At 36.0% G+C, this 16090-nt stretch overlaps 1 protein-coding gene across 3 annotated transcripts in view; it reads left to right on the top strand.

Moving 5' to 3' along the window:
* Window positions 1–13155, top strand: part of MAP4K3 (mitogen-activated protein kinase kinase kinase kinase 3) — a 183127-nt gene extending 169972 nt beyond the window's left edge. For 2 of the 3 annotated variants that reach the window (XM_005212589.5, XM_059891124.1), the window contains 6 exons: window positions 1344–1515; window positions 4874–4942; window positions 5023–5115; window positions 8379–8449; window positions 10964–11019; window positions 11728–13155. In XM_005212589.5, the coding sequence (XP_005212646.2) occupies window positions 1344–1515; window positions 4874–4942; window positions 5023–5115; window positions 8379–8449; window positions 10964–11019; window positions 11728–11815 (549 nt within the window). In that variant the 3' untranslated portion in view covers window positions 11816–13155. The remainder of the gene's footprint in view (window positions 1–1343; window positions 1516–4873; window positions 4943–5022; window positions 5116–8378; window positions 8450–10963; window positions 11020–11727) is intronic. The other variant, NM_001191162.2, reaches the window with a different exon arrangement.
* Window positions 13156–16090: the final 2935 nt, after the last annotated feature.

Here is a 16090-nt window from a genome sequence, read left to right as displayed (position 1 = left end):
TTAAAGATACTAACAGTAGCCATTGGGAAATATAATGAAAACAGCCCATTTATAGGAGCAACAAAAATAAATTATAAGTAGCCCTAACAAAATATGTGTAAGACTAATATATTTTTTAAAAAGCTTTTTATTGTAAGGAAGAACATTGCCAGCACCCCAGAGCTCCTCATGGCACCATCCCCCCTACAAAGCAGCTCCCATATTTTCCATTTTTACCATAGCACATAGCCGTAAACATTAGCATTTTACCTAATGTTTCAGCAGTATGGAAGTGGAATCATATTCATTTGGGCCTGACTTCTTTTGTGCAACATTGTGTTTGTGTACTTGTTGGATGTAGCCATAGTTGGTTCCTTTTGATTGCACTCTAATTTCTGATTGTGTGAAACTGTCATCGTTTTACCTGTTTTAGGCATTTGGGTTACTTGCAGTTTGTTTGTTACTCTTAACAATGGAACGCGTATACTTTTGCACATGTCTCCTGTGTGCGTGTACAGTCATGTTCTGTAGGTTGTTTAACTAGGAGTGTTATTTCAGGGTTCTAAGAGATGCATATCTTTGGCATTAATAAATGATTTAGTTAACCACTGTGGTCATACCAGTTTGTTCTGCCACCATCAGTGTTATGAGCATTTGTCTACTTTTCTCTGAGTAACCCTTATTATTCTCGTTCTTCTGGTGGGTGTGTATAGTTACCTTGATTTTTTTCCCCCGATTACTAACGAAGTGAATGTTTTCTATTTTTCCAGAGTTTCAGAATGTGAATTTAATCTCTTTGTAGTAAAATAAAAATAATTTTAAGCTTATGTATAATGAAAATCAGTTGCATTGTAATTAAGTTAATTTATTGAATAGAATCACTTGAAATACAGGGCTAATTTCTTTTGTGGTTTTTTTTTTTTTTCCCCTGTCCACACTTCTAAAAGGAATGTCGCTTGCTAATTAGCATTTCAGTTTTCTCACCCATGTTTGCTCAGTTGGATAAGAAGGCAGAGGAGTATTACTGAAGTGCAGTGTCCAATTAGCAAACAAGAGACTACCTCAAAGGGTGGAGGTGGGGGGACTCTCAGACCAGCCATGCAGTTGCTGGATCTGTTTCCAATTCTGATGCTAAAATGTGTAGTATTTAACTTAAAAATTACAGTGCTGAACCTAAAATCTTTATAAGATGCTTCATAATTTGGATTTTTTCTGCATACCCTGAGTTTCTGTGAGAAGAAGCAGTCTTTATAGTAGAGAGTACTCTGTTATGTATTTTCATAAAACCAAGCATTCCTAATGGCATTCCCGTGAAATTGTTTGGCTTTTGTTTTCCTTTTGTAATATATTTTGTTTTTTTCCAGCACATAGATTTTCCTATACCATGCCCACTTAGAATGTTTGAGATGCTGGTGGTTCCTGAGCAGGAGTACCCTTTAGTCTGTGTTGGTGTCAGTAAAGGGAGAGACTTCAACCAGGTGGTTCGATTTGAAACAGTCAATCCAAATTCTACCTCTTCGTGGTTTACAGAATCAGGTTTGTGGTTTTTATTTCATTATTAAGGCCAGTGCATAGACTGGTTTTGTAAGTAATAAATTTACTATATCTTTCATCAGGCAAGTACAGTGCATAAAAATCCAGTCTTGAGTAACTTACTGAACTGGAAAAAGAGAAGATGACTTGCTTTGAAATAGCTAATTTGTTTGACACATTTAAAACATTCTGGTGTCTCCCAGACTTGAGTGTGTGTCAGAATCACTTGGCTGGGTCCAACCCCCAAGTTTTTCATTCAGTAGATCTGGGTGAGGCCTGAGATTTTCAATGTGTAAGTTCCCAGGATGTTGATGATGTTACTACAGGGACCACACGTGGAGAACCACATATATATATACGCAAACCTTGTTGGTAGTGCAAGTCGTATCCGACTGTTTGCAACCCCGTGAACTGCAGCACACCAGCCTTCTCTGTCCATCACTTACCTCCCTGAGTTTCCTCAAACTCATGTCCATTGAGTCAGTGACGCCATCCAACCATCTCATCCTGTGTCGCCCCTTCTTCTCTTGCCCTCAGTTTTTCCCAGCATAAGGGTCTATTCTAATGAGTCGACTCTTCGCATCAGGTGGCCAAAGTGTTGGAGCTTCAGCATCAGTCCTTCCAATGAGTATTCAGGGTTGATTTCCTTTAGGATGGGCTGGTTTGATCTCCTTGCTGTCCAAGGGACTCTCAAGATTCTCCTCCAGCACCTCAGTTCAAAAGCATCAATTATTCAGCGCTCAGCCTTCTTTATGGTCCAGCTCTCACATTTTATATATGACCGCTGGAAAAACCATAGCTTTGACTACATGGACCTTTGTCAGCAAAATAATGTCTCTGCTTTTTAAGACACTGTCTAGGTTTTCCACAGCTATTCTTCCAAGGAGCAAGCATCTTTTAAGTTCGTGGCTACAGTCACGGTCCACATTGATTTTGGAGCCCAAGAAAATGAAATCTGACACTATTTGCACATTTTCCCCATCTATTTGCCATAAAGTGATAAGACCATATGCCATGATCTTAGTTTTTTGAATGTTGAGTTTTAAGCCAGCTTTTTTACTCTGCTTTTTCACCTTCATCAAGAGGCTAATAGAAAACCTGATTTAAAGGAAAAGCTGCATTAAGTATATTTTCCAGTATATTTTTGTAATTGATACACAGGTACTACCTGGTAACTTTAATAAATATTTTTAATCATTTGTAATTAGAATACAAAATATTAAGTAAATAGTAAAGCACCTCCAAAGTGTTTGAGGGTGCTTGAAAATAATTCTTTAACATATTTCCTAAATTTTGATCTCCATTTCCCAGTTGAGCACATTCTTCCTTCATAGCTTGTACCTTAGGAAATAATATCTCCAATTAATGAGTTCTTAACAGAAATTTGATTAGTTTGAAACCCTCAGTTGCATTGTTCCAATCCATACACATTGGCAAAACTTGGGTTTTGTGGTAAATTAATCTGATTAAACTGTTACACTTAAAAAAAATGACCTTAAAGGTCTTTTTATCTTTGTTTTTAAAACACTGTGTTTGTTATGAAGCTCCTTTTGTGTTTTTGCCTAAAAAAGGACATTGTACAATGTTTTGCTATAAAATAGGCATGGCCATTTTTGAAGGTAATTTTTAAAGGTCTTGCGAAGGCCCTTTGCTCAGTCTTTGACAACTTAGAGAAGTGTTAAAGATCCAACTTGCCAACAAATATTGATTAGACAGGAATTTGTTGGAAGCCTGAAAGAGTGTTCACTAAAGGAAAAAAATTAAGAGACTGAGGTTTTGGCATTGGGAAAAAAAAATGATCACACATTTAGACACATTCAACAGAAATCTAAAGACAGTCTCATGGCTGCTGAAGCCCAGGGAACTTGGAGAGCTTTCTATTGAAAGAAAGCATGGCCAGCCCTTGGCAACAATATGGGGCTTCTCTTTGGCTTCCTCAAATTCTCTTGTTAAATTCTCCCTTTTTAGACAGTGTCTACCCTTTCAGACATGGGGTTAACTCCTGCTTTCTAATTTCTTCCCTTCTATTGTTGGTTGACTAATATTTTATTTAGTGAATTTTAGTTGTCTTATTTCTCCCAACCATTTTAATTTTAAATCCTTTTCTACTAATTGTTTAATGAAGAGCCTCTCATTTCCTGACACAAGAGTTTTGTACCTTCCATCCCAGGAACTTTTGATCGCTTATCTTAGCATAATAAAATCCCTTTATTAGAAGTTAAATACAACAGATATAATTCATTTCTGATTTTGAGATGATGAGGTTGAGTAAGAGGGTGAAAGTATGTTTAAGGTTTTGTATGAGCTGAAATTATAAGCTGTGGTTTCCTAAACTCTGCTGCATAGTAGAATCCACTTGAGAAGATTTTAACACTCTTGATACATCAAGTCACACACACACACCCCCATTTAAATAATATCTGGAGGTGGCAGCTGGACATCAGTAGACCTCCAGATGACTTCAGTGTTTGGAAACTAATTATTATAAGCCATTTGTAAATCTCATTTTCCTGGCTTTCTATCTAGTAATGCTAGACTGGCTTCTTGACTAATTTTCACCAAATGTGTAAGAGTTACAAAGATCTGGTTGGCCTGATTTATAGGAGGCCTATTCCATATCCTTCTTAACCCTGGCTAGTCACAGAATATGTGTGAAAGTCTGAACTACAGCTGCCCTTGGATTTATTAGGATTCTAAATACTATGGGAAGTAAAAAACTAGACTGGTAGACTAGACTTCAGAACCACTCTCCAGAAACAAGGCCAATAGCTCAACAGTTTTAGCTTTGATATTCATACAAAGTCTAGGATATATTACATCTCTCTTCCTGGAAAGCTAAATCATTTAAATATTTTAGGTTTGTTAGAACTTAGATAAATCATTATTATAAAAATAATGCCTCTGCATTTTTATGGTGCTTCATACTTCTCAAAATATGTCAGTATTTTTTTAACTCATTTGTATTCAAAGTGATTAACTTTCTGATTCATTCATTCAGTAAATATTTATTGCATGTGCTAGGCACCACATATAATGATTTACAAAGCATAGCCCTTGGCCTTCTGAGCTTAAAATCCGAAATTAATCATTGCCATAATATAGATCTCACATATGAATCTCACGTATGAATAGGATAGTGCATTACCGGCAGTAATGACAATAGCTAACCCTCCATTAAGCACTCACTCAGGTTAGCTCTTGTATCAGAGTTTGAACCCAAACCCATCTGAGTCAACCGCTGCATGTGTATGACCAAAAATATATATTTCAAATTCAGTTATATTCAGAATTCTTTTTTTAATGTCTCTGCTTTAAATATTACTGTTTCCTGTAAGTTTTATCAAGTTTGTTTGTGTTGTAGATACCCCACAGACAAGTGTTACTCATGTAACGCAGCTGGAGAGAGATACCATTCTTGTATGCTTGGACTGTAAGTTTTTGTTTATGAATATCTTTATCTTAATAAGATTTCTTTTATCTTAGTTTCTAAGTGACTTTTTTCCGTTATAGGTTGTATAAAAATAGTAAATCTCCAAGGAAGATTAAAATCTAGCAGAAAATTATCATCCGAACTCACTTTTGATTTCCAGATTGAATCAATAGGTAAGTCAGAGTTTTATGTTTCTTGTTTGATTGCATTATCAGCTGCTTAGAATAATTTGTCCAATAGTTATTTGAAATTATAAAAATATATTACTAAGGACTCATTTTTTTTAATATAGGATATAATGAATATGAGGTATCAGTCTTTGCTTTTACATATTCCCTAAAATAGTTTAACAACTTTGATATAATCAGTAAATAATGTCATCTTCCCTACAGGTTGGGCATTTTCAAAATAAGTAACTATTGTTATTCATAACCTAGTTATGAATTTCCATTTTCTTGAGACTCCTGTAGGGTTTCCCAATAAGTGCTTTACAATTTAGTATAATCTATTATTTTTGCTGTTGTGTCTACTGATCACAGATCCTTAAGTATATGGAATTTCCTTCTTGCGATTTTTACATTATGCTTGATAAGAATTTTTTCTGGAAAAAGATTTCTTACAGAATCAGTATTCTAAAATGATTGCATTCAGGAAAAATAAGGTAAAATGACCATAATAGAGAGAATGCTGATGAATATGAATGGCAGTTAATTTAGCTGTACACTGGTTTTTCTGGTGTTCTTTATCAGTAAAGATCCTTGCATGTATGTGCATTAGCAGAAGGTAAGGCCCAAGGGCAGATAGTTCATTTGTCTTATTCTTGGTCCTATTTTTAATCTTTCTCCCAATTAGAATGCCTCTCTCCAACAAGCAGACACTGATGATAATAAGTCAGTTTTGAGGGACATCTGCTCAAAATGTTCAAATGGAATCCATACTTAAAAACACATGGCCAGGTCAAAAAAAAAAGGCAAAAAAACATAAACTCAAAGTGATACGCCCTCATGAGTGGTAAAGAAAACCAGCGGTGTCCCGCCGAAGATGGGGACCCAGAGCCAGGCGTGTTGTTTGAAGCACCTACTAATTAAGACTCCCCACATAAGGCCTGGTGGCTTTATAGGGGATTTTTATCCACTATTAAAAGAAGGAATAGTCCCTGTCCTATATACCAACTGCTTCAGACTGTAGACAAGAAAGGAATGCAGAATAAATCAGTAACACTCACTTCAGTTCAGTCACTCAGTCATGTCCAACTCTTTGTGACCCCAAGGACTACAGCACACCAAGCTTCCCTGTCCATCACCAACTCCCGGAGCTTGCTCAAACTCATTTAGCACTGTTGATAGTGAAATCAATTAAATTACACAGAAAACAAAGTTTCCCAATCTCATGAAAACAGATTTTGGAAAATTTATATAAAATACTAGCAAATAGAATTCCATATCATCAAACAGTAGACTTTATCTCAGAAAAGCAAAGGTAGTTCAGCAGCAGAAAATTTATTTATGTATAGCACATTAAAAGCCAAAATTTACATAACTCTTCAGTAGATGCACAAAAAGCATTCAGTAAAATCTAAGTCATTCTTGGCTTTTTAAAAAGACAACTTTTTAGAAATTATCAGTAGAAGGAAATGTCCTTCATCTAGTACAGCTTATTAAAAATATCATTTAATGGTTAAACTGATTCCCATTAAACTAGATAATGAGATAAGGAGGTTTGCTATCATCATGTTACAACATAGTCTCATTAGACTATGAAAAGGGAACTGTGAGGATTAGAAAGAAATAAGCAAAATATCTTTTTTTGCTGATGGTATGATTATCTACGAGAATATACAACTCTAAACTATTAGAACCAATAAGAAAATTCAAAATTGCTAGATATGAATAACATAGATGGAGAGCTTTCTGACATGCCAGTAAGATGCCTAGGAATAAATGTAGTCAAACATGTGTAAGATCATTATCTAGGAAATTTGAAGTTATCTTTTAAAAGCATAAAAGAAGATTTGAACAAATGAGCTACACTGTGTTGATGTATAGGAAGACTTAATATGGGAAAGATGTTAGTTCACAAATTAATCCACACATGCAATGCATTTGCAGTAAAAAAAAAAAAAAAAAAAAAAACCCAGTAAGGTATTCTTGTGCTGCTTGATAAGCTGATCTTAAAATTCATAAGGATAAGCCAAAGGCCAAGAATAGTAAAGTAAATTTTGATGAACACTTGCCCTGCTTGATATTGAAACTTACTGTGAAGCCATAGTGATTAAGACAGTGTGGGATCAACACAGGGATAAATGGAAGAATGGAACAGAAGGCTCAGAAGTAGACCTACATGTAATTGGATATTTATATCATATGTCAGTGGGGAAATGATGTTCAGTTCAACAAATGATGCCAGTACAGTTCGTTATCTGCAGGAAACAAATTAAGAATATTCACTGAATATACACCAAAATATATATTAAATATTTAAGTACAGAAAGCAAAACTAGAATTTTTAGAAGGCACATATCCCAGTAATTCTATTTCTAGGTATCCACTCCAGAGACAATTTTGCCCACGTATGTAGGGAGAGGTACAAGAACGTTTAGGGCTTCCCAGATGGTGCTAGTGGTAAAGAACCTGCCAGCCAGTGCAGGAAGCATAAGAGACATGGCTTCCATCTCTGGGTTGGAAAGACCCCCAGGCGGAGGGCATGGCAACCCACTCCAGTGTTCTTGCCTGGAGAATCCCATGGACAGAGGATCCTGGCAGAGTCGGACACAACTGAAATGGCTTAGTACGCACACATGCACAAGAATGTTTATTGCAGCATTGTTTGTAATAACAAAAAGAATTAGAAACATCATTTGGTTCCTCACACTAAATATATGAAAGTTGGAAACATACAATATAAAGTTCACTGATCATGTGAACTCACTGTGTTCTAATAGTAAAAATAAGCATGAGAACAACAGATACCAGATCTGTAAGGTGGTTATCTCGGGGAGGGAGGAAGGAAGGGTTGGAATGGAACTAGAGGAGGAGCATATAGGGATGCTGGCAGTATTCATTTTTATTTAAAACAAAGAACAAATATGGGGAAATGTTAGTATTTAAGTGTTGAATGGTAGATATGTGTTTTTATGTCATTCTCCTGTTTTTGTATATGTTTCAAATATTTTCACAAAATGAAACTTCCTAAAGCAAAAAAATATTTTCAGTGAATTTTCTTTTTCTTACCAAAATATGAGTCAGTTCAATAATGTATTTATGCTGTTTAGTTTATAATGTGTAGTACGTGGTGTGGTAAAGATGCCATTATAAATCTGGACTGACTAATAGTTATTCATTGAAATATTGTTATTCAAGGTAGAAAGAGGGGTGAAGTGACGCTTATTGGTTGGACTTTGTACTGTTAACAGTAACTCAGCTGTTCTTCCTGTTAGTTTGCCTACAAGACAGTGTGCTAGCTTTCTGGAAACATGGAATGCAAGGTAGAAGTTTTAGGTCTAACGAGGTAAGTGATCTTTTTAAAAATTACAATCATTAAATAGTCCTGAAGCACTGGCAAATTCTACATCACAGAGTTTTTTTTAACTTTGGAAAATTCCTGATTGGTGCAATGAAATGTTAACATTTTCTGTATTCAATTCAGTGATAAATTGAAGAGCGCATACTTTATAGCCCCCTCTCTCTGTCCATTAAGTCAAACAAGTTCAGTGCGTTATTTTATGTGCTTCCAGATAAGCACCCTTATATTCAGAACAGGAGCTTGCTAAATACTGCTAAAAGTGAGCCAGCTCTGATATTCTTTCAACTTTCCCAGACCATCACCTGGAGCAAGAGTGCAGATGCGGGTTCGCTCTGTCCCTGAAGCACCTTTCCTACTTTGTATATCAGAAAAATGACCAGTGTAGGCTCCAAGTAAAGGGTTTCCCTGGAAGTCAACTTGCCTCCTATTTCTGGTACCCTTATCTCATTATCCTTCCTTCCTTAATTTAACTCCAAGTCATATGACGTATTCTGGAGAAGGCAATGGCAATCCACTCCAGTACTCTTGCCTGGAAAATCCCATGGCTGGAGGAGCCTGGCAGGCTTCAGTCCATGGGGTCGCTAAGAGTCAGACACGACTGAGCGTCTTCACTTTCACTTTTCACTTTCATGCATTGGAGAAGGAAATGGCAACCCACTCCAGCGTTCTTGCCTGGAGAGTCCCAGGGACGGGGGAGCCTGGTGGGCTGCCGTCTTTGGGGTTGCAAAGAGTCAGACACGACTGACGTGACTTAGCAGCAGCAGCATACAACGTATTCAATTCAGTTCATCATTTATGCCAGAAAGTGCTGGTGTTATAACATGAGCAAGACTTGGTACTTGTCCCTTAAAATATTATAGGCAAGTAAAATCATCCTGAGTTCTTTCAGTAACCCCATGCCAGTTTCAGTAGTAAGACTTCTACTTGAGCATTGGAGGGAAAGGAAAACATTAGGTGCCTTGAGTAAGAAAATAGCTTATTTGTGTTTTAAACTGTTACGCATTAAGCTGAGAACATTTCTCCTGACCAGTAAATGGTACTGGTAGAATGATCATGAGTGTGGGTTTCAGAGAAGATCCTGGGGTTCAGTCTCAGTTTTCCTCTTCAGTAACTGTGTGACCTTGGCGCTTCACTTAACTTCTCTTTGCCTGTATTTCTTCATCTGTGAATTAAGGATAACACTATAGTACTTACCTCATAGGGTTGCTAAAAGAAAGGAAATAAGTAATGTGCTTGGCATAATGCCTAGCCTATAGTATGTATTCAAGAAAGGTGGCTGCCAGTATGTTTCCAAGAGTTACTCCCACAAGAGGGCTCACCTCTCAGGAAGATTTTTTTTTTAATCACCTGAGGGAATGGAACCTAGAGATAAGAATCGTCAACAGCTATAAACACCAGACAGAGAAAGAAAAGCATCGTAGGCTGGATAGAAGAGAATGGTTTAAAAAAAATTAGTTCGTCCCAAAATATCCTGAGGCACTTTTTCAGACTGCTTAGATACCCCTTACTAAATACAACCCCTCCAAAAATGGTCTGTCCTTTAAGTAGGCAAATCCCAAAATACATTGACAATCAGTGATGATGAACTGCTACTATTGAAGTGAGCATGTTAGATCCTTTAGGCATGCTGAGTTACAAAAGAAGTCAAGAATCACTGCTGTTTCCAGAATAATTTTATTTTCAAAATCAAATTGTTTTTTTCAGCCTACCAGATTCTGGGGGCAGGCTACTGCCATAATAATTGGGAATGTTTTGCATTTAATAAGCAATAAACAGTGGGTTTATCTTTCTTCTGTAGACTTATTCTTAACTCCCCAATTGGTACTTGGTCACACTGCGGACTTCTTTAAAGATGTATGCCATCAGAAAATATTATTTCAGGAGACTAGTAAAGAAATGGGAAAGAGAATTATTATCTACTGAGCATTTCCTTAACTAGGCATTAAACCCACTATAACTTACAGGAATATGCAAGATACCACTGAAAGGTAGATACTGTCTATCCCTTTTGGCAGAAGATAAACCACTTCCAACAAGTTACATACCTTTTGCAGTTGTCACTACTAGTAGGTGGGAGAACTAGGACTGAAACTGGGATCATGAGTTTGGCCCATCGCACTACACTGCAGCCTTTTAAGTGGAAGGACCAGATGCGACGGCCTTATTGCTGCGAGAGCCTTGCTGTCAGCATTAGGGTAGCTGATAAAAGGTTTCTGATAAATAAAGTGGACTAGGTGCTTTGCTTTTAAATTTTTCCCTGGGAGCCTATATTCCTTTTACTACTTTCATGTTTTATGATTGATTCAAAATAATCCATATTTTTCCTAGACTAACAAATGGACATACCTGTGTGCTGACTTGAGAAAGTTAATGGTCATACAGGGGTTCCGTTTCCATCTTGGGAATTATATTTCTTTTCTATAGAGTTATAAATTAAATGCCCATATAAAATTCTGTATCTTTCATTTCAGAAGTTAAATTGGTATTTTCATTGAACAGGTAACACAAGAAATTTCAGATAGCACAAGAATTTTCAGACTACTTGGATCTGACAGGTAGGAAAAGTGGTTGTATTAAATACATAGTTCTAAACATATTTTATAAATCCAGCATAAAACTAGTTTATTTTTCAAGAGAATTGGAATTTCTGCAGTAATATATTCAAGATTATATTTTTCATGCTGTAAGTATTCACAGAAAGTCATGAAGCCTTTGACAATGAGCCTGATCTTCCAAGTAACAGGAATACATAGATGTTGTCAGTACTAGTTTTGCATTAAACATAATACCTCAAATATGATTTACAACACAAGAGAGGAAATACCATATGCTAGCAAACAGAGAAGTTTTTAGTTATAGGACCAAATAGGATCTGGGGTTCTATTTTGATTTATTTTCTGACTCTTGAACTACATATTGTTTTTAGAATTCATAATAAGACTCTTGAACTACATATTGTTTTTAGAATTCATAATAAGAATTAAGTTCCCCCTACTTATTCCTAGTTACAGGTTTTACCCCCTCTGGCTCTTAGAACAACACTGGCTTAGAAGAGAGTGGTGGGCAGCAAAATTACTTCCCAGAGCTAGAACTGCCTCTTTAATCATAGTGATTTGCAAATGATTTCTGCCCACATAGCAAATAAGCAGCATTTATTAGAGGCATATAATGAAGAAGCAGTGGAAAAATTTTCTGGTAACATTAGTTTGTAAGAATAACTTTGTTTTGTTATATGTTTTTTATGTGTTTGTTTACTATTTTAGGGTCGTGGTTTTGGAAAGTAGGCCAACCGATAACCCCACAGCAAATAGCAATTTGTACATCCTGGCGGGTCATGAAAACAGTTACTGAGAAGTGTGCTCTGACAGTGAACTATAGGAAGAAAGAACACTACCACTGCAACATTATCGGACGCTTGAAGCTGTGCAGAAGCGCAGTTACCTGGCTTCAGTTCCTTGTAATTTATTGTGGCATGAGACAAGATGGGGCAATTTTTTGTTTTAAGTGGTATGGATATATTTAGCATATTGAACCACACAAGTGCTTACTTCATTGTTATGTAATCTTTGTACATATAGGCAGTATTTTTCTGTGAAACTTCATATTGCTGAAGACACACACTAAGAATTTATGTAGATAATGTACTTTTATGAGATGTACAAGTAAGTGTCTTATCTGTACAGATGTAAATGTTGAAAATGCAATTGGGATTAATATTTTAAGAATTCTTTAGTATATTCTTGGGTGTGGCTATATTACAAAATGGGATGCTGGCAATGAAACCGTACCTTTAACACTATTGTATTTTTATTATATGTAATTTAGTAATATGAAGATAAATCTTGTAACTTTTAAAATTGTAATGGAGGCTGTAATCATTTTATAATCTTGTTTTTAATTTTAATGCAAGTACACTGGTGTGTTTATATTTGCACAAAGTATTGATATGTGATGTATTAAGTCACAAAAGTAAGCTGTGACATTGTCAATATGCATTTGGCTCCACAACATCTTTTATAAATGTATTTGGATTGTTTTCTATGTGAAACAAACCAATTAACCCCTTGTTGTAGTAACTGGTCTTTTTTCTATTTCAGGAGAATCCTATAAGATTGCTTGTCTCTGCTTAAAAACAATACCTTTGAACACTTTTTGAGTCACAGAATAGCGGTACCGTGATGCAGCACTGCAGTTTGTCTGGGTTACAGTATGCACAGAGTATGTTAGCATTATCAAAGAGTCCACACTAAACATGTCATATAATCACTTTGAAGAACTATAACATTCCATAGAGGGAATCAGTTCAAATTTCTAGTGGAATTTTTACTTTTGTTGGCCTTATTTTATGATCATTTTCATGTTTCTTTTGATTTAGAGTATTAACACTTGGCCAAAATAATTTAGTTACTACCTCATAGAAACAATATAATGGTTACTACACATCACAGGAACTTAGTTTTGGTTAAAGTCATTTTTGATTGCTTTTTTCCCAGTGGAATGTGTATATACCAAGTTTTAGAAAAATGCACACTTTTGGCTGTTTTTTGGTATATGTTCTTTATATTTTAATGTGAGTATATACACAAAGAACAAACTAAATTGTGATTTATGGTCTTCATTTATTTTAATTGACAATGCTTTTAAATATGTTCCTGATTGTACATAGTGTAAAATAAACATGTTTTTTAACATGCTGTTGTATAGTAGCTTGTCATCTGGCTTAATCTGTATATAGTAAGATTAAAACATATTAAGGAGAAAAGTGTTTTTAATTACTCTGCATTAAATCCTTAAGTAACCATTGTGATCCTTCAGATCTTGACATTTTTATTTGATCCGTCATCTAAATTTCATAAAAGAGTAATATTCCTACATTTGAAGGCTCTTCAACTTTCTGATCAGGAAAATCACAACATTCATAATTTTTTAGTTGGAGAAGTCAACAAACTGCATTCCTGGGCCCAGTCCTGCTTAAGTGAAATTTACTAGGACAAATACATTTACATGTTGTCTACAGCTGCTTTCACCAAAAAAAAAAAAAAAAGACAGTTTTCCCCAAAAAAGTACATGACCCACAGAGCCAAGATATTTACCATCTGACCATTTATAGAAAGAGTTTGCTGACTCCTGGGTAGAGAAAGGAAAGGAGAATGCTGGGGAATGCAGTTCTGAAGGCAAGGAGGGCAAAGTTAGATGTAAGAAAAACGAGTTGGGGACTGAGAGGTGGGTGACATTTCAACTCTTGTCAATGCTTCTCTGCCTGTTATTATGACCTTGGATAATCTTGACTCCAGAACAGTTTCCTTATCTAAAACTGACTTCTAAATCATAGAGATGTTAAAAATCATAGCAGTCGTGTATATTTATCACTTTGCCCAAATACATTGTGACTAATCTTAGCATTAATAATAATGATTGTTTTAAGGTTTCCTTGCTGGCTCAGACGTTAAAGAAATGCAGGGAAACCCGAGTTCGATCCCTAGGTCAGGAAGATCCCCTAGAAAAGGGAATGGCAACCTATTCCAGTATTTTTGCCTGGGAAATCCCATGGACAGAGGAGCCTGGTGGGCTATAGTCCATGGAGTCGCTAAGAGTCGGAGACGACTGAGTGACTAACACAGTGACTGTTTTAAAAACAGATCTTTATCAGTATAACATGATCATCAGTTTGTTGAAAAACAGATTTCATGGAAAAGATTTTTAAGAAATCAATATTCTGTCCTTGGCATTTATTGATCAGGTTGTTGATCCTTTACCTGGGCCACGTATTTCTAGTTTCCAAATCCTGTAAATTACATAAAGGGTCACATCTCAAAAAAATGTAACCTTCACATTTAACTGTCAAACCATTTCAAAATATTTCCAGAAGATAAAGTATACAACTGGTTGTATGTTACACACGGGCTTTTTAAAACTACAGACCCCTGGAATCAGTCTTTGAGGAAGGGCTCAGTAGCCATATTTTTATAAAGTTATACAAATGACTCTGATGTACAGTGCTTCATGAGAACCACTGGCCCAATGTTGAACTTAAATCAGTGTTTCTGAGTGTGATCCAAGTATCCCTTGACTGAGAAAGAATAATCAGTGGTGACACTCAGGAATGCAAATTTGAGAGCTCCACCTACCAACTTTTGATTGAGAATCTTTATTTAGTAAATAGGAAGAGAGTCCCTAACTGAAATGTTGGGAAAGATTTTATTTCATTGAAATTCAGAGTTGTCTATTCTTGTGAGCTAGTTTCTTGGACATTGATGTTGAAAATGATACCAATTTTTCTAGGCCTTATTGGCATCATTCATCTTGCTAGTGTGTTACTGATTTCAGTAGAGATCAGGAAATAAAGGACAGGCATCACTTTTTACCGTAGATGAAAGTGTGCTATACTAAATAGTGGGTAAACACTAAAGAGTATTACATGAGGGAATATAATAATAAGTGCCCAATGAATGTGTTTGTGCTATTCCACATATTTTCCATAGATTCTTCCATGGAAGCCCCAAAACAGCCAATGAGGTAAGTATCGTTAATGCCGTATTACAGATGAAGAAACTAAGGCACCGAAAGATTAAATAACTTGCCCAAGAATATAGCTGGGAAACAGTGGAGCTAGGATTTGAACCTAGGCACTTAGTTCAGAGTGTATACTCTCAACTACTATGCTAAGCTGTATACTACACAGAATATATCCACTACCCTCTGAAATACACTCGAGCCATTTCTGCCCTGAAATTACACTTACTTTCTCCAGGAATTGGATTTCAGAATCTGATTTTCATGGTCTCTTTGCAGCAAAAGAAATTAACTTTCTGTCTTTTAATTTTTCACTTTATCAAAAAAGATTTTCCTTATTCAAAGTGTTTTGTGTAAGAATAAAAGGATTTGCATATAATTGATTTTACCGTTAAACCTTATGAAACACATCTAGTCAAAACTCATTACAAAGACTTGACTTTCCAAGTTTCCTCTGGTGAGATAATTGTTTAGCTAACAAACATTGATCATTCACAGTGGGTCCAAGTGCTTTACTGACACTGGGGAGAAGACAGAAGATCATCATTCCCAATATTCCAGGAGCACACTTGGATGAATAAATAGGTTTGAAGAACAATACAAAAGGCTGTGCCTAATTCTGCTTTGAGAAAAGAAAAGCCTTTATAGAATGTTATATATAAACCAGGTTGTTAATAGATGAGTTTATCAAGTGCAGAAAAAAATCAGGGTAGGGAGCTGTAGGCATATGCAAAAATGCTTATTCAAGGAATAGTGACGTTAAATAAAGTAGAGCTCAGGGTGTGTGAGGCAGAGTAACAAGACATGCTAACATGCTACTGCCAAGCAGGGATGGGCCTATTTGTAAAGAGCTTCCTATTGAGAAGAGTAGTTCTAATAGTCAACAGTTACAGAAACTGCAGAGATTAAATACCATGATGAAAATAGCCATTGGCAAAAAAAAAAAAAAAAAGACTTCCCTGGCAGTCCAGTGGTTAAGACTCCATGCTTCCAATGCAGGGGTGCAGGGTTTGATCCCTGACTGGGGAACTAGGATCCCACATGCCGTGTGATGTGGCCAAAGACAGAAAATAGGCGTTGGGTCTGTACCTAAGGTGATGTGATCTCTTGAAT

Source organism: Bos taurus, chromosome 11 (genome assembly GCF_002263795.3).
Source record: "Bos taurus isolate L1 Dominette 01449 registration number 42190680 breed Hereford chromosome 11, ARS-UCD2.0, whole genome shotgun sequence".
Classification (NCBI taxonomy): Eukaryota; Metazoa; Chordata; class Mammalia; order Artiodactyla; family Bovidae; genus Bos; species Bos taurus.
Note: the sequence above shows the minus strand (reverse complement) of the source record. Positions and strands in the feature narration are given on the sequence as shown.